The following is a 26983-nucleotide window of genomic DNA, read 5'->3' on the forward strand; positions in this document are numbered from 1 at the left end:
TCCAGATGATGCCAGAATAAACCTATAACCTAGAACAGTGATGGCGAACCTCGGCACTCCAGATGTTTTGGCACTACATTTCCCATGATGCTCAACCACACTGCATAGTGCATGAGCATCGTGGGAAATGTAGTTTCAAAACATCTGGGGTACCAAGGTTCGCCATCACTGACCTACAACATTCCTAGGCCAGAATAAAAATAGAACATTCTTAGGCCAGAATAAAAATAGAACAATTCTAGGCAATGTTCCTTCAGTCTATTTCAAATCTCTTTCTTCATTTTCTATTTTTATTGTCGGGCCTGGCAATCTGGAAAGTCCATGCCCTCTGTTATGACATAGCTCCTCTCCTTATAGCACCATCTATAATTAATGCACCCACAGCACCTGCTGATATTTGGCACCGAGACGTCATCCACCTGCTCAGCTCCGAAAATGCCCCCAATAAATTACCTGGCTCTAGCCTTGCTGGTGGAACTGGGCAGCGGAGAGATTCTTTAGTCCGTGGACCCAGAAGGCCTTTATCCTGGAGAAGAACCTGTTGCACAAGCTATGCATTCAGCTTCTGGTTCCTCATCCCGGCAGCCTGGATGCTGGCAAGAGCAACTTCTAAAGACAGGCCTCAACGTCACCGGCAGAAGTAAATAACCAGGACAATGGCCTGACAGGGGACTCACATCTGCCTTATTAACATCAAAAAAGAACCTCATGCAGCACGCCAACATTGACAATCGGGGATCTTCCTTCTCTTAGTCATCACCTGTTAACCTCTTATGGAACTCCGCACTGGAGGCCACAGAGGAAAGCACAGCCACCCCAGACCCCTTTAATAAAGACACAGCAAACATACAGGATATTGGATACAAACATACTGATCCGAACGGCAGGATTCTGATTTCTTTCCAAACCACAGAACACAAAACTCAAGTATCTTATCTACCAATATTTAGCAGTGGATGCTATTGGCTTAGATTTATCACATGCTTGTTTAAATAAAAAAAAAAGTATCTACACTGTTGGTAGGGTGTTTCAAGGCAGTTGTCGGTAAAATAATATTAACTGATCCAGCCCCGGAAGATTTTACCCCCTTCCTGACCAGAGCACTTTTTGCGATTCGGCACTGTGTCGCTTTAACTGACAATTTTGCAGTCGTGTTACGTTGTACCCAAACAAAATCGACGTCCTATTTCCCTCCATAAATAGAGCTTTCTTTTGGTGGTATTTGATCACCTCTGCGTTTTTTATTTTTTGTGCTATAAACAAAAAAAAGCGACAATGAAAAAAAAAAAAAACACCATTATTTTTTATATTTTGCTATAATAAATATCCCCCAAAAATATATAAAAAAACTATTTCTTTCTCAGTTTAGGCCGATACGTATTCTTCTACATATTTTTGGTAAAAAAAATAAAACAAAATCGCAATAAGTGTATATTGATTGCTTTGCACAAAAGTTATAGTGTCTAAAAAATAGGGGATAGTTTTGCAGCATTCTTATTTAATTTTTTTTTTATTAGTAATGGCGGCGATCTGCGATTTTTATCAGGACTGCAACATTATGGTGGACACATCGGACACTTTTGACACTGTTTTGGGACCATTGTCATTTATACAGCGATCAGTGCTATAAAAATGCATTGATTATTATTATTATTATACACGATTTATATAGTGCCAACAGTTTACGCAGCGCTTTACAATGTATGGGGGGGGAGGGGGGGAACAATTACAGTACAGTTCAATACAAAAGGTACAGGAGGGCCCTGCTCGTAGAGCTTACAGTCTAAAGGGAGGGGGTGGTGGTACAAAAGGTAATAGCTGCAGAGAATGATTTGATGGGGGTGGCTCGGGGACAGATTACTGTGTAAATGACACTGGCAGTGAAAGGGTTAACCACTAGGGGGTGATGAAGGCGTTAAGTGTGTCCCAGGGAGTGATTCTAACTGTGGGGGGGTGGGCTTCAAGTTACATGACAGCGATGACAGCTCCTGATGACAGTGATGGCAGTGATCTCTGTGATGACACAAGATACAAGGCAGAACAGGGAAATGCCTTGTTTACATTGTCATCAATATCGAGTCCGCTGGACCTCCTTCTGAGGCTCCGTGACATGATCGCCGGGAGACCGGCGGACATCGAGCCCGCCAGTTCTGGTCACGCTATCCCCTGCTCTTAAAGGGGATGTACAGGTACGGCCATTTTCCCACAGCTGCCAACGTATATCGGCATGCTGCGGCCAGCAAGGGGTTAAAGTATGTCTAAAATCAAAACATTATGTTTAGTTTGACAGTACAGGACATGAAGGGTTAAAATCCTTGTCAGCTCGGGAATTGAATTTGCTGTGACCTAATCTATTAGGCTCGATTCACATCTATGAATGCCTTGCCTTGTTGCTTTTGAGCATTTCTGCATTGCTTTTTGCTGTGCCTTCCGCAGTTTTACCGCGATTTGCGTTTTTATGCTTTTTTTTGGGGAAAAAATGCAAATCGCAGTAAAAACGTACTACATGCTTTTTTGCAGCTTCTCCATTGAAGTTTATTGAACCAAGAAAGCAAAAAAAAAAAAAAAGCAGCGTTTTGCATTTACATAAATCCCTGACCCTTTCCAAAAATGCAGAGGCACAAAAATACACTGTGACTGTATTCCATAGGAACCCATGTTAAAAAAAATGTCCAGCGTTTCGGCAAAAAGCATGAAAAAAAAATGCATTAGTGTGAATTGAGCCTTAAGCCCCATACACACGATCAGAATTTCCTTCAGATTTACCAAAACCATGTAGTGCAAGGGCCTGCCTGATTGCATACAAATTGAAACTCCTAAGATTTGACCTCATATTATATGGTTTTGGTAAATCTGAAGGAAAAATCAGCAGAAAATCTGATAGTGTGTATGGGGCTTCAGACTCAATCAGAGGATTGCAAGACAGCTGTCTAAACGCATCTATCTGCTGCTGTGCTGTTCCTTGAATAAATGATAGTGCTCTGGGGATCCTTTGCCATATACATGCAGAAGGCTTGGAGTTTATGTGACATCCTTTGGCTAACCACTTTAACCACTTCAGGACCGCCGTATTGCCAATGTACGTCAGCACAATGGCACAGGCAGGCACAATCACGTAGATGTACGTGATTGCCTTCCAGCGGGTGGGGGGTCCGATCAGACCCCCTCCCGTTGGATACGACGGTCCGGTTCGCTCCAGGAGCGCTCCGTGATGAGGGGATGGCCGTTGGTTTTCGGCCACCCCCTCTGGATCGCTCCTGGCCAATGAGAAGCTTCCTCCCACTGTGTATTGTATACACAGGAAGGAGGAAGTGATGTCATTCTCCTCGGGGCGGTCTTTTTGACCGGACTACGAGGAGAAGACTAATAGTAAGTGTGCACCAACACTACACTGACATGTAGGTACACACAGGCACACAAACCCCCCCCCGATCGCCCCCCGATCCCCCCCCGCCCCTGATTGCATTGATCATTTCTTTACTGATCAATGCATTCAGTGTCAGTTGTGACAGTAAAAACTGTCAGGACAGTTAGTGTTAGGTCCAGGGTAGCCCCCTATCACCCCCCAATAAAGATTTAACCCCCTGATTGCCCCTAGAGTTAACCCTTTCACCCCCTTTTGCCAGTGTCACTAAGCGATCATTTTTCTGATCGCTGCATGTGTCGCTAGGTAGCTAGTTATTTTTTTAGGTTCACCGCCAGGTTTTTATAGCGCTAGGTACCCCGATATACTACCCAATAATGGTTTTAACCCCCTGATTGCCGCTAGTTAACCCTTTCACCCCCTTTTGCCAGTGTCACTAAGCGATCATTTTTCTGATCGCTGCATCAGTGTCGCTAGTGTCGCTAGGTAGCTAGTTATTTTTTAGGTTCACCGCCAGGTTTTTATAGCGCTAGGTACCCCGATATACTACCCAATAATGGTTTTAACCCCCTGATTGCCGCTAGTTAACCCTTTCACCCCCTTTTGCCAGTGTCACTAAGCGATCATTTTTCTGATCGCTGCATGTGTCGCTAGGTAGCTAGTTATTTTTTTAGGTTCACCGCCAGGTTTTTATAGCGCTAGGTACCCCGATATACTACCCAATAATGGTTTTAACCCCCTGATTGCCGCTAGTTAACCCTTTCACCCCCTTTTGCCAGTGTCACTAAGCGATCATTTTTCTGATCGCTGCATCAGTGTCGCTAGTGTCGCTAGGTAGCTAGTTATTTTTTTAGGTTCACCGCCAGGTTTTTATAGCGCTAGGTACCCCGATATACTACCCAATAATGGTTTTAACCCCCTGATTGCTGCTAGTTAACCCTTTCACCCCCTTTCACCAGCGATCACAGTATAAGTGTCACTGGTGACGCTGGTTAGCCAGTTAGTTATTTAGGTTCCCCGTCAGGTTTTTATATAGCGCCAGGGACCCCCATATACTACCTAATAAAAATTTGAACCCCCTGATTGCCCCTAGTTAACCCTTTCACCACTGATCACCGTATAAGTGTTACGGGTGACTCTGGTTAGTTTGTTTTTTATAGCATCAGGGCACCCACCATTTATTACCCAATAAAGGTTTAACCCCCTGATCACCCGGCGGGTGATATCAATTAGGTTTTAGGGTCAGGGTCTGCGTCGCCCCAGGCAGCGCTAGGTTAGTGCCAGTACCGCTAACACCCACACGCAAAGCATACACCTCCCGTAGTGCTATAGAATCTGAACAGATCAATATCTGATCTGATCAGATCTATACTAGCGTCCCCAGCAGTTTAGGGTTCCAAAAAAACGCATTGTTAGCGGGATCAGCCCAGATACCTGCTAGCACCTGCGTTTTGCCCCTCTGCCCAGCCCACCCAAGTGCAGTATCGATCGATCACTGTCACTTACAAAACACTAAACACATAACTGCAGCGATCGCAGAGTCAGGCCTGATCCCTGCCATCGCTAACAGGTTTTTTGGTAGCATTTTATATTTAAATCCGGAAGGCAGTGCTTGGTTTTCGGGGTCCCGTACGTGGCTAGGCTCCCAAAAAGTCCCCCACATGTGGTATCCCCGTACTCGGGAGAAGCAGCAGAATTTATTTTGGGGTGTAATTTGACTTCTGCCCATAGCATGTGTGAGCAATATATCATTTAGTGACAACTTTGTGCAAAAAAAAAAAAAAGTTTGTAATCTTCCCGCAACTTTTGTCAAAATATAAAATATTCCATGGACTCAACATGCCTCTCAGTAAATAGCTTGGGGTGTCTACTTTCCAAAATGGGGTCATTTTGGGGGGTTTTGTGCTATTTTGGCATTTTATGGCCTTCGAAACTGTGATAGGTAGTGAGGAGTTAAATCAAAAATGTGCACCCTTAGAAATCCTGAAGGTGGTGATTGGTTTTCGGGGTGCCGTGCGCGACTAGACTCCCAAAAAGTCCCACACATGTGGTATCCCCATACTCGGGAGAAGTAGCGGAATATATTTTGGGGTGCAATTCCACATATAACTATGGCATGTGTGAGCAATATATCATTTAGTGACAACTTTTTGTAAAAAAATTTTTTTTTTTTTTTTTTTGTCATTATTCAATCCCTTAGGACAAAAAAAATAAATATTCAATGGGCTCAACATACCCATCAGCAATTTTCTTGGGGTGTCTACTTTCCAAAATGGGGTCATTTGGGGGGATTTGTACTGCCCTGCCATTTTAGCACCTCAAGAAATGAGATCGGCAGTCATAAATTAAAAGCTGTGTAAATTCCAGAAAATGTACTCTAGTTTGTAGACGCTATAACTTTTGCGCAAACCAAAAAATATACGCTTATTGACATTTTTTTTACTAAAGACATGTGGCTGAATAAATTTTGCCCTCAATGTATGACTAAAATTTAGTTTATTAGATTTTTCTTATAACAAAAAGAAGAAAATATCTTTTTTTTTCCAAATTTTCGCTCTTTTTCCATTTATATCGCAAAAAAAAAAAATCGCAGAGGCAATCAAATACCATCAAAAGAAAGCTCTATTTGTGGGAAGAAAAGGACGCAAATTTCGTTTGGGTGCAATATTGCATGACCGCGCAATTACCAGTTAAAGCAGCGCAGTACGAAATTGGAAAAAGACCTCTGGTCCTTAAGGTGTTTATTGGTCCGGGGCTGAAGTGGTTAAGGTCGCCACACATATCCCCAACATTTGATTCAATCGAACAATAAATGTGACAAAAATGATCAAACTGAATAATAATCAAAATACACAAAACTTTCATCTAAACAATTTAGTGAGCTTTTGATTTTGATGTTGGCAAATCAATCGATTGTATTGATTGTCTCTGATTAAACAAATAGCTGCGCATGTCAGTTAGCTGTTCCTAATACAGATTGATAAAATGACCGTTTCAGTATATTGTTTCTGATGGATCTAATTTTCAGTCAATACCATACTGCATGTGTTACATTGTTTTATATTTTAATCAATGATGAATCACTCATTAGCAATCACGTGTATCTAAATCATTCATGAATTGATATGTACACTATATTACAAAAAGTATTGGGACACCTGCCTTTACACACACATGAACTTTAATGGCATTCCAGTCTTGGTCCGTAGGGTTCAATATTGAGGTGGCCCTCCCTTTGCAGCTATAAGCCCTTGTACACACGGTTGGACATTCCGACAACAAAATCCTTCGGATTTTGCCCGAAACCGGTGTTGCACGGTCTGACAAAGTTGTCAGAAAATCCGATTGTTCGGAACGTGATGACGTTTGTTCGTTACGACGGGACTACGTTGTGGCTAGTAGCCAATAGCTTTGGTCTCGTAATTTGATCTGAGCATGTGTGGCACTTTGTCCGATCGGAAATTCTCTACAAACGATTGGACAAAGTCCGATCGGATAATGTTGTCGGAAAATTTTATATCCAGCTCTCAAACTTTGTTGGTTGGACATTCCGACGGAAAAAGTCAGATGGAGCCCACACACCGACAACGACAACGCGTTCCGATCGGACATTTTCCGTCGGAATGTCTGACCGTGTGTACAAGGGCTAACAGCTTCAACTCTTCTGGGAAGGCTGCCCCCAAGGTTTAGGAGTGTGTCTATGGGAATGTTTGATCATTCTTCCAGAAGTGCATTTGTGAGGTCAGGCACGGGTGTTGGACGAGAATGCCTGGCTCGCAGTCTGCACTCAAATTCATTACAAAGGTGTTAGATACAAAGTTGGGAGCATGAAATTGTCCAAAATGTCTTGGTATGCTGACACCTTAAAGCCTTGTACACGCGGTCGGAGAATCCGTCGGAATGTGTCCTATCGGACCGTGTCGTCTGATAATCCGACTGTGTGTGGTATGCATCGGACTGATTCCGTCCGAATCTCCGTCCGACCCAATTTTCCAACATGTTGGAAATATTTCCCGACCAACTGGGCCGGACGGACCTAATCCGATCATGTGTAGAGCATTTTCATCGGACCAAGTGCCACGCATGCTCAGATCAAATTCCTACATCAAAGCTATTGGCTACTAGCCTGAATGTAGTCCCATCGTAACGAAATTACGTTATCACGTTCTGAAAGATCGGATTTTTCGCCAACTTGGCCCGACCGTGTGTATGCAACAGTTTCGGACACAATCCGTTGGACTAAATCCGACGGGCAAAATCCAACAGATTTGGTTGGCAGAATCTCCGACCGTGTGTACAGGGGCTAAGAGTTCCCTTCACTGGAACTAAGGGGCCAAGCCCAACCCCTGAAAATCAACCCCACATAATAATCCCCCCCTCCACCACATGATTTGGAGCAGTGCACAAAGCAAGGTCCATAAAGACATGGATGAGCGAGTTTGGGATCGAGGAACTTGACTGGCCTGTACAGAGTCCTGACCTCAACCTGATAGAACACTGTTGGAATGAATTTAGAGCACAGACTGTGAGCCAGGCCTTCTCGTCCAACATTAGTTCCTGACCTCACAATGCGCTTCTGGAAGAATGGCCAAACATTCCCATAGACACACTCCTAAACAACCTTGTGGACGGCCTTCCCAGAAGAGTTGAAGCTGTTATAGCTGCAAAAGGTGGGCCAACTCAATATTGAACCCTATGGACTAAGACTGAGGTGTCATTAAAGTACATGTATAAAGGCAGGCGTCCCAATACTTTTGTCAAGTTAGTGTATATGGCCAACTTCACCCTTTGAATTGGCGTTCACCATATGTAAATTTTGTGGCATCTTTGCCTCACATCATTTAAGTAAGTTTTTAGAAATCATCTGCATGAATGGGCAGCTGCCGTATGTTTTGCAAAGAGTCAACCGAGCTAACCATCTTCTGTATAGGGAAGACCTGCATTGTTCGTAGCAACCACGCTTGCTCTATAGCAGACACATGTAATCGTGGCGCCTGCACGCTCTCTGTAAAGGTGATCTATGCCTTGTTCTACGCCGGTAACCCAAGCATGGAAAAGGTTGCAGGTGGAGGGTCATGTCTATGCTTAGTAAAGAGCAGAGTGCTGTGTACATTAGCAGCAAAGCAGCCCGCAGCTGGGAAACCGAAGCTTTCTGTAACCAAGAAGCGATCTCTTTAGCAAACAAAGCCTCAGGTGGGGACGGATCAGATGACTGGGCAGACCATGAGCTTACCTTAGCCACCACGCTCACATGTCCAGTGTGGGCCACAGTCCTGAAGCCGGCCAGGGAGGGGACAACTCCTACCGCAGGTGGCAGTGGCAACGAAGGCGATGTAAGGGAGGGGGGTTTAGGAGACCCCCAGAGCCATGGCTGCTGCCCTGCACACACCAAGGGCGCACACCAGGCTAAGCTCCTTCTCAATGCATATTTGATGACAGCTATTATTGTCAATTCACTGGTGGATGGAGAGGGAACTGCTACACTGCCTTTAACCCATCACCGGCCTCCTTCTGCCAGATCAGCCGAAGGAAGATGCTGAACACCTTCAGAAAATGCCAGCTGCCTGGCTGTTATTTTCATCCTCTGGCTTCTCTAATTTCTGAAAGGTGGACCTGATACAGGTAGGCAGATTAAGAAAGTCAGAGAAAAGCTACTTATTTGCTTCCTGGGTCAGTGGCTCAATGCACTGAGGGCCTATTTACACTACAATGACGTGGCTATGTGCGTTGATTGTGTTGCTGCGCCATTCATTTTGAATTGCACCCCACTACACAAGGACAATGCAGCTCATTGTCATAAATGGTGTGTATCTGATATGTGGCATCTCAATTGGCTACCTTAACACGATGACATATTGGGGGTTTATTTACGAAAGGCAAATCCACTTTGCACTTGGAAGTGCAGTCACTGTAAATCTGAGGGGTAGATCTGAAATGAGGGGAAGCTCGGCTGATTTTATCATCCAATCATGTGCAAGCTAAAATACTGTTATTTATTTTCCTCGCATGTCCCCCTTATCTACAGGGACTCCACTTCCAAGTGCACTTTTTTTTGTAGTGCAAAGTGGATTTGCCTTTCGTAAATAACCCCAATAGTGTGTGCAGCACCACAAGAATGTAAATGGGAACTAAAGCACAAGGGCATCCAAGCAAACGGCATTTTCAAGGCACATGGGTTTTTAACAGCTGCTTACATATTTCACTACTGACAGGTCTGCTCTAAAAAGCAAAACAATTTTTACTTTAGGCACCATTCACACTTGTAAGACTCCAAAGTTGTGGCTACTTTGGAGTGCAACTTTTACGCAACTTTGGATGGGTGCGACTTAGATCAGTCACTTTGACCAGTGGCAATGGACAATTGTTGCACTGTAGAACATTCATGTACAGCTTTTCTGCAACTATTGAGGGTTAACATTGAAGTCTATGGCCCTCAAGTTGCATGAGAGTCAGACCAAAGTAGTGAATTACTTTGAAGTCGCACATATATGAATGCTTATTAGTGGAAAACATGGGGAACGACTTGTCATGCGATTTTGATGTCCAAAGTTACACGACAAGTCGCACGAGTGTGAATTAGACACATCCCACACATAAGGCCCCCGATTACATATTTAAGTTTTAAGGTGCATGTTGGAATGCGACAAATGTGTCAGCATGGGCATTTTACATTAAAGTGGTTGTAAACCCTTACAACCAACTTTGACCTACAGGTAAGCCTAGATTAAGGCTTACCTGTAGGTCCAAGAAATATCTCCTAAACCTACACGATTTAGGAGATATTTGCCGAAAGACAGGCACCGCTGTCTACGACGCATGCGCCGTAGACAGCGGCACGCTGGCGGACTGAGCGCACCGCTGTCAAAGGCGATATGCCGCGAGTGGCGGCTCCCGTGCGCTTGCACTGGTGTGACGTCATCGCGGCTGTGACGGCATCGCGGCTTCGTCGAATGACAGCGGCAGAGCAGCGAGACCCACCGAGAAGATGGATGCTCCAGACTACAGGGGACAGCGGTGACTTCGCTGGCTCCTGTGTCAGGTAAGTGACACATAATGGACTACTATGTGATGCATAGTAGCCCATTATGCTTTACCTTTGCAGGGAATCAAAGAGGAAGTAAACCCATCAGGGTTTACTTCCTCTTTAATGTCTATTGGGATGCAGTGGCTGCATGGACACAGCCGCAACCCCCAATTGGACACCTGTGCAGGTGCACGACCCTGAGTGCAGATCGTGAGAGTTTGAGGACACGTACCCACACGGATGTCATGCTGGGAGCAGCGGCTGTGTCCGTACAACCTCTACGCCCCAATAGACATCAATGGGGATGCACAGAACACCTGTGCAGGTAAACACCATACAGGATATCCATCGATACAGCCACGTGAATGGGTCCTTACAGATAGATCCCGTTCCCAATCAATCTATAATAAAGCGTTTTTGAAAAAAACTCAGATCCATCTTATTTTTGTCTGCTTTCATGCATTTTGAGGCCCATAAAAGTCAACAGCAACACAAAGTAAACACACATATGATGCATTTTTCAATCAATGGTAACAAGCCTAAATAGGTATTTATTGACCAACATGAAAAATGCATGACAACACATTAAAACGCATCAATGCATGTGCAAAACACACATCAGCACTGAAAAATTTATTAAAAAACACCTTAAAACAGAAAACGCAAGAGGGAAAACTAACCCAAGAGATATTCAGCTGTGGGCAGAGGAATCGTGGCTAAACCTTTGTTTAGTTTCTTACATATTTTGGGATCCAGGCTTACCTGCTGAAGTTTAAAGGCTAGGTTCACCTTTTTATAAAACAAATAAGTGGACATATTTTTGCAGGAAATAAATGTGCATGAATTATTTTTTTGCATAGAAGCCTGCAGAGCATTTTTCCTGAGGATGAGTGGATTGGGGGTGCAATGACAGGATCCTGTCGGCTCTTCCTCCAGCTCTCTGTCCGTACCGGGGACAAGCTTTTGTTTGCAAAGCTGGAGGAAGTGTCATAGAACTACAAGGGTTTGGATTACTGCACTTGTATTGCGTTGAGAACTACAAGTCCATCTGCCATTCATTCATACTTGGATCTCTGTGATTGAATGACACGGTTGTGCAGGCGGTTTGGAGGGAGGCATGGGGACTGTGTGCACATTACATGTTACGCCCTAAATACTGGGGTACAATGTAACATTGTGCAAAAGGTGGAAGTAGCCTTTAAAGTGATTGTAAGGGCTCTTTTTTTTTCTTAACCACTTGCTTACTGGGCACTTAAACCCCCCTCCTGCCCAGACCAATTTTCAGCTTTCAGCGCTGATGCACTTTGAATGACAATTGCACGGGCATACAACACTGTACCCAAATGAAATTTTTATAATTTTTTTCCAACAAATAGAGTTTTCTTTTGGTGGTATTTAATTACAGCTGGGAGTTTTATTTTTTGCTAAACAAACAAAAAAAAGATGCAAAAAATAAAAAAATCATGTTTAATAGTTTGTTATAAAATTTTGCAAACAGGTCATTTTTCTCCTTCATTGAAGTGCGCTGATGAGGCGGCACTGATAGGCTGCGTTAAGGTGGCACCGATAGGCACAGATAAGGCGGCACTGATGGGCACAGATAAGATGGCACTGATAGGTACCACTGATAGGTGGCTCTGATAGGTGGCACTGCTGGGCACGGATATGTGGCACTGGGGTGCAGCACTGTTGTTGAGGCAGATTGCGGGCACTGATGGGTGGCACTGGCAGGGCTGGCCGTGATCGGGACTAATGTCCCGATCTCGGCCGCCGGTGATCGGCTCTTTTTTTTCTCCTCGCGCTGACAGCGCGAGGAAGAATAATAGCCGATTACCGGCTCCGTTGTATCACATGATCAGCTGTCATTGGCTGACAGCTGATCACGTGGTAAGGGGTCGGGATCGACCCCTTGCTCGGATCTGTGATCAGGCGAGTCTCAGACTCACCGCTCGTGCACAGGACGACGTCAAGAGACGTAGTCCCGGCAAAGGAGATCCGCGCTGTAGCCGTCATTTGGCTATAGCGCGGATCTCAACTGGTTAAACAAAAATGTCATACTTACCTCCACTTGCACAGAGTGACCCCGAACATCCTCTTCTGGGGTCCCCCGGCGGCTCCTTCCCACATTCGATAACCCCCTAGGAGAAGCACTCTCTTGAGGGGGTTACCTTGAGCCAATGGCTGCGCTGCTATCAATCCAATCAAGAGCCTACAACCCCGGGCTGAGAAACAGCGCGTCCCCGTCGGGTCAAGTTCCTGGGTTCAGGTAAGTAAAACTGGGGGGCCGGTCGCTTTCACCTTAATCCATAGGACACAATAAGGTGAAAAAACCCAAGGGTTTACAACCCCTTTAACTCCTCCAGCTGTACAATAAAAGGGAAACTTTGACAGAAAGTACAAGGTTGGTGGGGCTGGATGGTGCTTTGCTGTCTGACTCTCTAAGAAACAGTCAAGTCATTTGTGGGCGTTTTTACCTCCCCAATATGCATCCAAAAATTAAGTATCAGATATAAGTGGACTGCACCCTAACTGGGATCTGTCACTTCAACCCACCCGTTGATGCTCTCTGTCTATGCAACCCCCAGGAGTGGTGCTTCTGGGTATGGCGGGGGGGGGGGTTTCTAGCTGACTTCCTTCTAGCATCCAATGCCGAAGCAGCCAATTCCTGAGCCCAAGCGTGTCGTGGGAGGAAGACTTAAATGCTGTGTAGTCCCTTCACTCTTGCACAGTTGTACTGGCTGCTTTTCTGTACTGAAACTACTTGGATTTCACTGCACACTGTGAGCTTCTTACAGATTGCACTACAAGCTGCAGCAAGTCAGATAGAGTGCCCCCCCCCCCCCCATTTCCTTCCTGGAGAACAATATCCAGCATTACCCAAGTTCTTTCCTCCCCAGCCTGACTGTCCCTGGCCTACCCCTTTCATTCATTAGATTTCTGTTTTTTCAATCATAGAAGCTCAGCATGACATGTGGGCATTACCTAGGGCAGTCTGCATGAAGGAACGATCACTCCTCAATATCAGCACCAGCCCATCAAGCCAAATTTTGATATGTGTATAACTCCTCCCAAGAGCCAGCCCACTGACTGATTCAGGACTCATGCCGTGTACACACGACCGGACTTTCTGGCAGACTAGGTCCGACGGAATCAGTCCGTTGGACAATCCGATCGTGTGTGGGCTAATCCGATTGTTTTTCATTTTAAAACCTAGAAATAGAACATGTTTCAAATCTGACCGACTGACTTAATTCCTATCGGGAAATCTGTTCGTCTGTATGCTGGTCCGACGGACCAAATACAACGCACGGGAAGCTATTGGCTACTGGCTATTGAACTTCTTTTTAATACCATCTTACATCATCACGTACAAAACGAACTGACTTTTGAGGGGACTTTGTGTGTTGCAAAGTCCGTTCATTTGGAAGTCCGTTGGAACTCCGCTGAAAAGTCAGTCGGGAAGACCGGTCATGTGTACACGGCATAATGGCTCCTGACAGAATTACTGAGACAGGGTTTTTTCGTCACGTATGGCGACCCATCACATTTGGCCACCCGCTGGACTGCGCATGCACGACGTCGTCATATGCGTTCCAACACTGTAGTGATATGTGCTTGCACAGAATTTTGTGCCTACACCCCTTAGTCCAGGTTCAAGCCCCACCATCCAAGTGGACATAGAGTTTGTTTATAATTATGCAGAGCGAAGCAAGCCCGCGAGGGGCCCTGTGTTGGAACGCGTATGGCGGCATTGCGCATGCACACTCCAGCGGGTAGCAAAATGTGACGGGTAGCCGAATGTGACTTGACAAGGGTGCAGATATGTTTTCATGAAGTTTATGTACAGCGCCCTGCCGGCCCCTCCTACCAGTCATGACCTGCCTGCATTGCATTTTAGCTTCACTAAAACGACAGTAAAGTCGTGCTAAAAATAGCGCCACTTTACCGCTGACACCCCCAGCGGCTCATTGTGAAAGGGGTCTTAGTAAATTCACCTAACACAGTACACAAAAACATTGGCAACCCCTTCCCAACCCATGCCATTAGGACAGTGCATATTTTTTTTAGCACTGAACACTATTAATGTCATTGGTTCCCTCAAAGTGTCAGTGTCCGATTGCGCGCCGCAATATCGCAGTCTTGCTATAAGTCGCCGATTAACGCCATTACTAGTATAAAAAAAAACAAATACAAATTCCATAAATACATACCATGGTTTGTAGACACTATAACATTTGGGTAAACCAATTAATACATGCTTATTGGGATTTTTTTTTTTTTTTTTTACCAAAAACATGTAGCAGAATACATATTGGCCTAAATTTATGAAGAAATTCGATTTTTTAATTTTTTTATTAGATGTGTTTTATAGCATAATAGGAAAAAATAAATATTTTTTTCTTAAAAAATTTTCTTTTTTTTTTTTTTTGGTTATAACGCAAAAAAACACAGAGGTGATTATCAAATACCACCCAAAAAAAAAATCTATTTGTGGGAGAAAAAAAAAAAGGACATCATTATATTTGGGTACAATGTCGCACGACCGCGCAAGTGCCAGTTAAATTAAAGTGCAACATCACAAAAAATGGCCTGGTCATGAAGGGGGGGTGGGGTAAATCTTCCAGAGGTCAAGTAGTTAAGGTGTATGCATATTTAAAATATATATATTTTTGTTTTGGTTACAAAGTGGTGGAACCTCTGGATATTTGGATCGGATTCCCCACTTCCTATACCCCCAAAACATTTATTTTTTGTGAAGTCCTAGTGCCAGTCCAGTGAGGTCCCCGTAGTTTCATCACCTTCTTCTGTTGGCAACGAGCATTCTTTCGGGACTGAATGGCACTCATGTAAAGACGGGTGAGTGCCACTCAGACCCTGGAGTACTTTGAGCCCAGCCTTCATGATGGCGCATCCCAGGAAATGGGAAGAATGATATTGCCATGCGGAACAAAGGAGGAAGTCAAAGACAGCATTGGAGAGAAGAGAAGGTCAGTAGAAATTGGCATTATTATTATTATTATTATATATATATATTTATATTATATATATATATATATATATATATATATATATATATATATATATAAAAAAAACACACACACATCTGTATAAGATAAGGCATATATAGACGCATACACACACCATTAACAAAGTGCAACTTTTTTATTTGCTTTAACTCAAAGAAATGGTCACTCTTGGGGTTTATTTACTAAAGCTAGAGAGGGCAAAATTTGTCAAATTTCTGCATAGAAACCAATCAGCTTCTAACTTCAGCTTGTTCAATTAAGCTTTGACAATAAAGCCTGATTGGTTTCTATGCAGAATCGTGACTAATTTTGCCCTCTCTAGCTTTAGTAACAATAAAAAATAAATCCCTAGTGTATTTGTTTGCTAGAATTTACAGTCACCTGAATTACCAGAAAAGGACTAAGCATTCTGTTACTAAATGGCGTTACTCCAGAATGCTGCCATGTATTGCATCAGCATTTGCCTGGGGTCATTTGTGACGCAGCAGTGATCTTTATCCCGGAGCCGTGCAGCCAGCCACAAACTGCCGCACATGAAACTTGAAGGCGTTAGAAGATTTTGCAGAGCTGTTAATGGTTTCTTGGCTGGAAGGTGTAAAATGACAAATAAAATGGCTTCTGTACATTTGCTGAATGGAGTGGCTCCGTCTCATTTCTTGACTATCTGGATAACATCTTCATGCTCCATGTTGTGGGTGAGGCCTACTCTCTGAGGGCTGTATTTGGTGCTGGTCCCCTGCAGAGACATAATTAGAATCCAAGGATAGCAAAATTTAAAAAAAAAATCTACACATGGGACATAACTTAGGCTGGCCATACATTATACAATTATCTTTGCATTTACCAATACCATGTATAAAAGGTCAAACCTAAACACTTTAAATTAGTATGCAATCAGGCAGGCCCTTGCGCTACACAGTTGAATGTAAATCTAAGTTGAACGAGAAAATTGCATAATTTATTGGCAGCTTTAGACAGGTTGCAACTCGTGGAAAGAAAATCACTCAATTTCCCCATCAACACAGCCAGTGTTAACGTGGGAATCCCATCCACTGAGCCATTGTGTTCTCCTGGGGGAGGAGGGTGGTGAACCATCCCCCCAAGAGAACACAGTGATCATTGCTAGAGGCTATATAGCCGCTGGCAATATTTACATGTAAAAATCTGACATGCTGGATGTACCCAAGTTGATTGATGGATCGACTTGGGTACAATCAGCCTGGCTTGAATCTTGGCTTGTCCCTGCTGAATCGGGCCGTGATTCAAACCATTTATGGCTGGCTTAACAGTCAGTAGACAAGCCCCTTGTGCCGACTCCTCTTCCTGCAGTTGAAATCGTTCTCTGACCCAGGCTCTCATCAAAAGAGCCCAACTATTCCCACTCTTCCTGCCTAGCTGCTCCATTCATAGAATATATACTACAGGATCTATGAATGAAGGGCAGGCGGATGACTGATAGCTCAGCCCCCACCATTCACAGATCTCGTTTCATTCATAGAAGCTGCAATACGGCTTCTATGAATGGAGCAGCTAGGCGAAAATGGTGAGCATAGTCTGGCTCTTTTGAGGAGAGCCTGTGACAGCTCCTTTGTTATTAACCGCCGCTACACTGGAAGATCACGGTGGTGGGGGAGGGGTTCAGGGTCAGAGATGGATTTCAACTGAAAGAAGATCAACACAAGGGACACATCCTACTTACTCTAAGTTAAGTCCCTTGTGCTGATTTTTCTGTTTTTAAGTTAAAGGAAAGTTCCAGGCTTTTTTTTTTTTTATTAAGTCGACAGCTACAAAAAGTTTAGCTGCTGACTTTTAATAAACAGACACTTACCTGTTCCATGGTCCAGCGATGCGGCCGCATGGAACCTCGCTCCTCTCCCCCTCCTTGGCGCATCCATTGGAACTGTGGGCACCCGGCAGTGACAGCTTGCAGCTTCACGGCGGGCGCGCACTGTGAATGCGTGAGTCGCACTGCGCACTCCCAGTGGATAGGCAATCTTCTGAGACCTGTCACAGAAGATTGCTGAGAGAGAGGGACCGCCTAGGGGAGAGGAGTTGCCGCCTAGGTGGTCCATGGCCAGAAGGAGGAAGTGGGACAGGAAGTCCCTCTCTAAAGTAGTTACCCACCCCCCAAAAATGACATGCCAAAATGTGGCATGTAAGGGGGGGAGGAGGGCTTAAAGCAGAAGTTCCCCCTTTGGGTGGAACTCCGCTTTAAGCTACATACAGGCTTTAAAGGGGCAGTTAGGGTTAACTGTTGCACGAGACACTTACCCAAACCAAAGCGTATTTAAACTGACCAGCGAGGGTCCGGTGAATCTGATGACACTGAAAATGTAAACAAAGCTGGTTTAATAATGGGTCAAAGGGCAGAAAAATGAAAATACTGCACAATAAATGAGGCTGTGACAGACAGAAAATGCAATTTTAAAAGGAAATGTGTTAACACATTTTAGTTAGTTAACTGTTAACATTTTAATTTCTTTTACATCAAATGAATATAAAATGTTACATCTGAACATTCAATTTTACCACTTTCTGACAGCATTCAGCAAAAAAGCCAGAAATAACAGCAGTTATCACCCAGTTAATTCAACAGCTGATGTTCTGGGACACATTTGGATGGTGGAGGAAGTCAGATTATACATGGTGCACACAGACTTCCAGAGGCGGGACAAAAGTTTGTCTGGTTTAGTCTATTGTTTACAGGGTACCCTAAAAGTGGGCAGGCAGTGCTGGGCCTTCTAAAGAGAAAGCCCAGCATGGTTTGGAAACTAAGACTTAGATGCACCCGCTGTTACAACATTTATTGGGTTTACCCCCTACATTAGCCAGTCAAAAAAAAAAAAAAAAAAAAGATACGGGTAGTAAAGAAACCAATCTACTGATCGGCACTCTGCCTCTGATCCAAGCAAGTAACAGGCTGGGTGGTTTTAGTGTGCCTATTTATTAAGGCCCGTGTGAATAAGGCCTTATAGGAAAGTTCTTGGTCCAGCAGCCTTTCCATAAAAATGAATGCTCAATTTGATAAACAGTTCAAGTTTATTTCCATGCAGAGGGGAGAGGTAGATTACACTTCCAGCACTGCTGAATCACAAGGGGAATACACCAGTAAAAAGTATTTTTAGCTTGTTCAATCAACTGATCCTCCATGCTGAACAGTTGGCTGGAGGCTGACTGCAGGAACATGACCCCATTTGATGGAAAAAAAGCTGATGGGGTAGCTGTCATTTTAAAGTGATTGTAAACCCTTACAAACACACTTTTTGCTACAGGTAAGCCTATAATAAGGCTTACTTGTAGCTACCCCAGATATCTCCTAAACCTGAAAGGTTTAGGAGATATTCCCTGTATTTGCATGTGCCAACATCATCAGCACATACGCACTGAAGCAATGGCACATATGTGCTGTTACTTCAGTAACTGTGCTGTTACCGGCGGCTGAACGTGGTTCCAGGCTAATCACAACGCCGGAGCCTGCGATACCCGGAAGTAACTCCGGAAACGATGTCGGCCGCCAGAACGGTGTACAAGGATGGCTGCAGGGGCTTCGATCTCAGGTAAGCAATTCATAATGAGCTAGTATGCTATGCTCATTATGCCTTTGTCTTGCAGGTTTTCAACCACTTTAAGAGGTCTATCTATTAATATTTTCATACAAGATGCGCACAACTTTCCTTTCAGGATTCACACATTTCAACCGAAATAGAAAAACGTGTGGATCTTGGGTGAAAGTTTTTTGAATCATGGATGAGAAAATATATACACACACACACGATAAATATATATATATATATCCCTTTGTGTCTAGAGTCAGCTATTCGGTTTATGGAAGTTCAGACGTTATAATTTACTCCAAGGAAAGAAACGGGTAAAAGCGCAGGTGGATGCGTTCCAGTGTACAACGCGGATAAACTTATATCATAATATACCAGTCAATACAAATACGTATTAAACAGTGTAAAACCACCATTGCACCATGAACAGATGACATCTTACAGTCTTAATTAAAAGAGCAACAAATATATACTGACCACATGTTCCACAGAAGCCCCCTTTCTGAGGATAATTGCATCTGAAAAGTCCGGTCTCTCTGTAAGGAAATAGAAAGGAAATTCTCCTTGTAATTCACATTGTAAATATGACCCAATTTATTCAGGTAAGGTAAAGTGTTTCACGAGATACAATTTCCCTGTGGTCAGAATGCACCAATTTAAGTCATGGTAATTGGGTGAGTTTTCTGGGTCGTGTGTCTAGGTTGGATTTGCAAGTCAATCCAGCTGTAAGTGGGGTTGGGGTGTTTATCAGAAGTTTGGACTGTCTGTCATCGTATATATGCAGGTCCTTTACCTTCCACCCACCAGCCATGCAGTGTACATGGCTTCTTGCATCTGACAGCCTTCAATGCACACAAGTGCATCTTAAAAGTAAGCCCGTCATTTTGCCCATTCAGGGCCACCTGTTGGTGCACTCAGATAGCTAGAATTTTTTTGATGGGGGGAGTTAACATGGGATCTACCCATCTTTATTCTATGTAGTGAATGGCACTTGTGTTGTGGAAAATTGTCAGGTTCAGATACAGTCGATGGCAGGAAAGTATTTGCCCCCTGTAAGCTATGGCCCAGGCCAAGCACTTACAATGGGCTTTCTACCAGACAGGCAAATGGGTGGTACAGTGGAAGTAAATAGTGGCAGCAAAGAAGATGGGCTATCAAGAGGGTTTAGGATCTTGCACTGTATCTGCTCACTATCATTTGTACATCCTTTTTATTTGGTTTTCTATGTATTTTTGTGTATAATAAATGTTATATTTTTCTATAAATTTTGACATGGTAGTACCTACAAAGTCCCATATATAGGGGGTTCTCTTGTATGTTGTGGTTTGCTAAGAATAAATTCTAGGAACAGCTATATTATACATAATTACACTGGTCCAACGTAGAGCAATGCAACTATGCACAGTATCTCACAAAAGTGAGTACACCCCTCACATTTTTGTATATATTTTATTATATCTTTTCATGTGACAACACTGAAGTAATACAAAATCATACTTGGGGGGGCACACCCTAAAAATACGCGAGTAAAAGAAAGGTTTGTGTTATTCATATTCTCTGAAAAATGGCCAAGAAATCATACATTCTGCCACGGTATGTAAACTTATGAGCACAACTGTAAATATATTACATTATATATATATATATATATATATATATATATATATATATATATATATATATATATATATTACACACACATACACACACACACACACACACACACACACACTGTATCTCACAAAAGTGAGTACACTTCTACATTTTCGGAAATAATTTATTATATCTTTTCATGTGACAACACTAAAGAAATGACACTTTGCTACAATGTAAAGTAGTGAGTGTACAGCTTGTATAACAGTGTAAATTTGCTGTCCCCTCAAAATAACTCAACACACAGCCATTAATGTCTAAACTGCTGGCAACAAAAGTGAGTACACCCCTAGGTGAAAATGTCCAAACTGGGCTCAAAGTGTCAATATGTTGTGTGGCCACCATTATTTTCCAGCACTGCCATAACCCTCTTGGGCATGGAGTTCACCAGAGCTTCACAGGTTGCCACTGGAGTCCTCTTCCCCTCCTCCATGATGACATCACGGAGCTGGTGGTTGTTAGAGACCTTGCGCTCCTCCACCTTCCATTTGAGGATGCCCCACAGATGCTCAATAAGTTTTAGGTCTGGAGACATGCTTGGCCAGTCCATCACCTTTATCCTCAGCTTCTTTAGCAAGGCAGTGGTCATCTTGGAGGTGTGTCTGGAGTCGTTATTTTGGAATACTGTCCTGCAGCCCAGTCTCAGAAGAGAGGGGGTTCATGCTTTGCTTCAGTATGTCACAGTACATGTTGGCATTCATGGTTCCCTCAATGAACTGTAGCTCCCCAGTGCTGGCAGCACCCATGCAGCCCCAGATCATGACACTCCCACCACCATGCTTGACTGTAGGCAAGACACACTTGTCTTTGTACTCCTCACCTGGTTGCTGCCACACACACTTGACACCATCTGAACCAAATAAGTTTATCTTGGACTCATTAGACCACAGGACATGGTTCCATGTCCTTAGTCTGCTTGTCTTCAGCTTAGTATGCTTGTCTGTTTGTGGGCTTTCTTGGGCAACATCTTTAGAAGAGGCTTCCTTCTGGGACAACAGCCATGCAGACCAATTCGATGCAGTGTGCGGAGTATGGTCTGAGGACTGACAGGCTGACCTCCCACCCCTTCAATTTATGCAGCAATGCTGGCAGCACTCATACGTCCATTTCCCAAAGACAACCTCTGGATATGATGCGGAGCATGTGCACTCAACTTCTTTGGTCGAACCATGACGAGGCCTGTTCTGAGTGGAACCTGTTCTGTTAAAACCACTGGATGGTCTTGGCACCGTGCTGCAGCTCAGTTTCAAGGTTTTGGCAATCTTCTTATAGCCTAGGCCATCTTTATGTAGAGCAACAATTTTTTTTTTCAGATCCTCAGAGAGTTTTTTTCCATGTGGTGCCATGTTGAACTTCCACTGACCAGTATGAGAGAGTGAGAGTGAGAGTGATAACACCAAATTTAACACACCTTCAGTGATCGCCACATGCTTCTGGGTCCTGTGCTGAGTGGCTGTCCTGATGCACTATGAATACAGGAGAGGTCCGCTGCTCAGCATGGGCACAATTTATTCTGTTTAGAAACAGTAGAGAGAGAATGACGCTACCATCCTGCTTCTCAGCTGTGTATAATCAGAGAATGCTGTGCATTCATTGAGGAAATGCAAGGCATTCTTTGAATGATGCACATGCTTAGCTGCTGACCTCCTGTATTCCCAATGCATCAGGCTGACCGCTTAGCATAGGATTCGGAAAGCAAGTGGGTATCCAATAGCAGTTTCTACTTCAGTGGTTTCCAGCTTTCATGGGAAAGGTGTGGTATATACTGAATAACAATGGTTCAAGCATTTATTCAGGGAAGCCTATCCCACACCCACCTAACTGTCCCTGAGCCACCCCCATCAAATCATTCTCTGCAGCCATTACCTTTTGTACCACCACCCCCTCCCTTTAGAATGTAAGCTCTACGAGCAGCGCCCTCCTGTACCTTTTGTATTGTACTGTAATTGTGTTGTCCCCCCCTATACATTGTAAAGTGCTGCGTAAACTGTTGGCGGTATATAAATCGATAATAATAATAATTCTTTAATAGGCCATTTTAGTACAGTCTAGGATTGGGCTCAGGTAATCATAAAAAAAAATTGTTTTAAATGACCTGTTACTGCCCCCCATATATGCAGACTAATAGAGCTACAGGATGAAATGGTGAAACTAAGATATTAAACTTGTAGACGTTACTTACGCCCTCGCTTTTTGGTGAAGATACAGGTGAGTGCCAAATATTCCCACAGAGTTTCCAGCAAATAGTCCAGATTTAGCTTCATCCCACAACTAAGGAAGAAACAAGAGGAGATGATTAGGAAACATTCTCAAACACGTTAGTGGCACAAGAGCTACAACTCTTTCCTATTCCAGAAAGGGCACCATCTGCTTAATTGTTTTTATTTCATTGTTCCTGTGTTTGTCTGGGTTTCCTTCAGGTGCTCCCATCCAAAATCTAAAAGCAGGTTAAAGTGGAAGTAAACCGAAAAAACTAAAAAAGTGCCCCTGTAGGAAAATGTCACAATGTGCTACTATGCACTGTCACCGCTGTTGGCGCTTCCATCTTCACCTGGTCTTCCTTATGAACAGCGGAGCCGCGATGACGTCACTCCCATGCATGCACATGGGAGTCACGGCCATGGCACAAAGCTCTGAATAGATGGCACCATCCATTCAGAGCTCAGTGCCTGTGAAGTCACCAGCTGCTACTAAATAAATATCTCCTAAAGAGTGCACAATTAGGAAATATTGACTGTACCTACAGGTAAGCCTTATTACAGGCTGACCTGCAGGTATAAATCAAAAGGCGGACTTTACTACCATTTTAAAGGGTTAGCACAACCAAAAGTGATATCCGGTAGATGCTGGAAGGATAAACCCCCTCACTCTTTCAGATCTTATCGTTAAGATCTCTGTGCCGAGTTCCTGATGTTGCACACTCCTGCTGTGCCCATTATGAACGCGTCTCATTTTCCCTGTTGGATTTTGTATTTATTTGATATTATAGAGCAGGGATATGCAATTAGCGGACCTCCAGCTGTTGCAGAACTAAAAGTCCTATGAGGCATAGCAAGATTCTGACAGCCACAAGCATGACACCCAGATGCAGAGGCATGATGGGACTTGTAGTTTTGCAACAGCTGGAGGTCCACTAATTGCATATCCCTGTTATAGGGCATATAAAAGAAGGAACTGGACACACAAAAGGTGGGCAGGAACACACCCAGCATTTATCATGTCTATGGACGCCGAATGCTGGACTTGGGATACAGGGAGAGTGCTTCTCCTAGGGGCTTATCTGATGCGGGGAGGTGCTGCAAGAGCCACTGGAGGACCCCAGAAGTCGAGGATCGGGGCCACACTGTGGAAAATGAGCTGCACAGTGGAGGTAAGTATGATATGTTTGTTATAAAAAACAAACAAGCCTTTACAATCACTTTAAAGTATAACTAAAAGCAAAACAGTTTTTAGGTTTGGATAGAGTGGAGAGAGATCAGAACCCCTGTCTGTCCCCCCATTAAGGAGATTCATCCTATTTATTATCATGGAAAGTGAAAGAAAATCTTTTGGTTGTCCCCAGAAAAGTAATAGAGGGGAAATCTTCTAATGGGGACACTCGTTCTGTTGACCTGGGGGGTCCCCAAGAAATTCCCTTAATTTGCAGGGATTTCCTCTCACTTCCTGTTTGGGTATGGGACAGGAAGTGAAGGGAAAATCTCCCCAATGGGACACAGATGGTGAAAATAAACCTAAACAGGGGTTATAACCCTCCCTTACTCTATCCAAAATGAAAAAAAAAGTTTTGCCTATAATTCTACTATAAGACTTGAGGAAGTTTCAGACACTGATCTTTCCTCTGCTTATCAGAAAATTGCTGCTTCTAGGACTGAACCAAAGCCAATGGTGGGATCGATGTGCATACAATGGCACCGAATGACACTTCAACAAAAAGGTGCAATTATCTGCATAGAGATTCCAGCCGCAGCAGCAGATATCCCCTGGGAAGCAGAAAATGGAAGCCTTGGAAAGGTATTAGCAGTCTTGGTAACATTTCCAGTTTGGGTATAGTGGAGGATTCTAGGTCCACTTTAAATAATATTGACAAGGTGGCAATTGTTTGGGACTTTGTATGAGATAGAGACCAACTAGGTCATGTATCTCCATCCCTAGCTATTGGAATTGGCAGGGAAGGGGGGGGGGGGCAGTTAAAATATATGGGACTTTATATGAAGTATGCAGTCTAAGGCACAACCATCTATCAATAATGTATTATATCCCTATCTATTGGAATTGGCAGGAAAGGGGGGAGGAGTTAAATACCAAACCACGAAACACGTTGAGCTAGTTATGAGCCGTGTCTGGACCTTTATCTGTAAAATTCTTTCTACTCTTATGTGTTTTACAATTTAGATCCAAATTGGTACAGGATGGAGACCCCTTACCCAGGGTCTCCTTCCTGATATACCTGGCAGAACAGCGAGATTGGAGGTCTTTTTCTTTATTGTATTTACTGTTTTGTTATGTTTACAATATGTATGTGCATATAGATGTTACCATGGGTTATAATACCACTATTAATTATTGCTTCTACTTTATCATGGCCCTATTGTATCCTAATAAACAGATCTATATTTTTATTATTGATAATTGGTCATCCCTGAGACTGTATACATGTCTAGATGCATATAGATCATATCCAGGTTTACTACCACTATCACATATCGATCTTAATTTGGCAATTTTGTTCCTACTATGCGATTACAAGCCAATACATTATTGATAGTTGGTTGTCCCTTAGACTGCATACTTCATATAAAGCCACATATATTTTAACTGTCCCTCCCCCCGTCCCTGCCAATTCCACTTTAAATACTGTATTTATCGGCGTATAACACGCGCCGGCATATAACACGCGCCTCAAGTTTAGGAGGGAAATTTAAGGAAAAAAAACTTGCATCTAAATGCCCATCAATGCAGCCTTATCAGTGTCCATCTGAAGCCTTGTCAGTGTCATTTGCAGCCTGTCCGTCACTGCAGCCTTGTGCATTGTTGTCCCCTCAGTGATGTGGGCTTTTATTTTTAAAAATGCAGCCGCCGAGATGTCCTGTGTATCTCAGCAGCGCCCAGTAGTTCTCGGCCGTACTCGGCGGCTCTTAGTCGCCTTCATCCGTACTCGGCGGCTGTCGGCCGCTCTCTGCCCTTCTCAGCAGTTTTCGGCCGCAGAGAAGGGCCGAAAGCCGCCCAGAGCCCAGAAATCGTGGAGGATCGGTGTATAGCACGCACCAGCAATTTTCCCCTGATTTTAAGGGGAAAAAAAGTGCGTGTTATACGCCAATAAATACGCTAATAGTCAAAGAAGGACACTTAGCAAAGCACCTAAAAAAAAAAAAAACACTAATGTTGTCTTAGCTAAAATTTCATAAAAGAAATGGGGGCATCAGCTCTCCAAAAAGGGATTTTGACAGCAATAAACACAAATGACATTCCCAAAATGTGTGGCTGGAAACGCATGTTTAAATTCAGCTTTCTAAAGACAGAAAAAAAAGCTGAAAGCCAGCTGACAACAAACAAAAGTTCATTCAGGCACTTTGATAAGCAGGATTGATGGAATGTCAACAGCCCTGAGCTCACCTGATTACCACACTGTGAGGTTGTCTGGCCAATCTGTCCACTTCCTCCATGGAGATCTGATCTATTTTGTTATATACCTGTAGAAACAAATCAGAGGCTTATAAAAGGACCACCAACCTTAAAGGGTATGTTAATTCTACCAAGAAAATTCTCTGGTTTGGTCTGTTAAATATATCATGTAAAGTATTATGTTTTATCAGTACAGTAAGTGCAAAAATACATGTTGATCCTGCCAAAATCTTGTAAACTTATAACTTTGTGTTCTCTGTCAATCTAGTTAGCATTGTTCCCAATACTAAGTGTACTACAAAACACCTTCCCTTATGTTATGGAGATGATGAAAGAGGGATGTGTTCTATAGACATAACACTGCCCTAGGATGACAACACTGTTTATCCAAAGATACAGTACAGAAGCATGTCAGTTTATCTTCCCCACATAAAAGTAAACTATATTACCAAAAGTATTGGGACGCTGCCTTTACTCGCACATGAACTTTAACAGCTTCAACTCTTCTGGGAAGGCTGTCCACAAGGTTTAGGAGTGTGTCTATGGGAACGTTTGACCATTCTTGCAGAAGTGCATTTGTGAGGTCAGGCACTGATGTTGGATGAGAAGGCCTGGCACACAGTCTGCAAAGGGTGGGCCAACTCAATATTGAACCCTACGGACTAATACTGCAATGTCATTAGTTGCTGTGAGTGTAAAGGCAGGTGTGCCAATACTTTTGGTAATATATAGTGTACTA

At 43.5% G+C, this 26983-nt stretch overlaps 1 protein-coding gene across 1 annotated transcript in view; it reads right to left on the reverse strand.

Moving 5' to 3' along the window:
* Positions 1 to 15532: 15532 nt before the first annotated feature.
* The window catches only part of DRG2 (developmentally regulated GTP binding protein 2), a 29012-nt gene continuing 17561 nt past the window's right edge, over positions 15533 to 26983 (reverse strand). Inside the window, exons 9-13 of the mRNA XM_077449446.1 lie at positions 26236 to 26312; positions 22805 to 22893; positions 19447 to 19505; positions 17687 to 17740; positions 15533 to 16151 (exon numbers count right to left, since the gene is read on the reverse strand). Coding sequence (XP_077305572.1) covers positions 16065 to 16151; positions 17687 to 17740; positions 19447 to 19505; positions 22805 to 22893; positions 26236 to 26312 — 366 coding nt within the window. The 3' untranslated portion in view covers positions 15533 to 16064. The remainder of the gene's footprint in view (positions 16152 to 17686; positions 17741 to 19446; positions 19506 to 22804; positions 22894 to 26235; positions 26313 to 26983) is intronic.

The sequence above is a fragment of the Lithobates pipiens genome, unplaced genomic scaffold, assembly GCF_037356315.1.
Source record: "Lithobates pipiens isolate NorthernLeopardFrog02 unplaced genomic scaffold, aLitPip1_a1.2 Scaffold_22, whole genome shotgun sequence".
Lineage (NCBI taxonomy): Eukaryota > Metazoa > Chordata > Amphibia > Anura > Ranidae > Lithobates > Lithobates pipiens.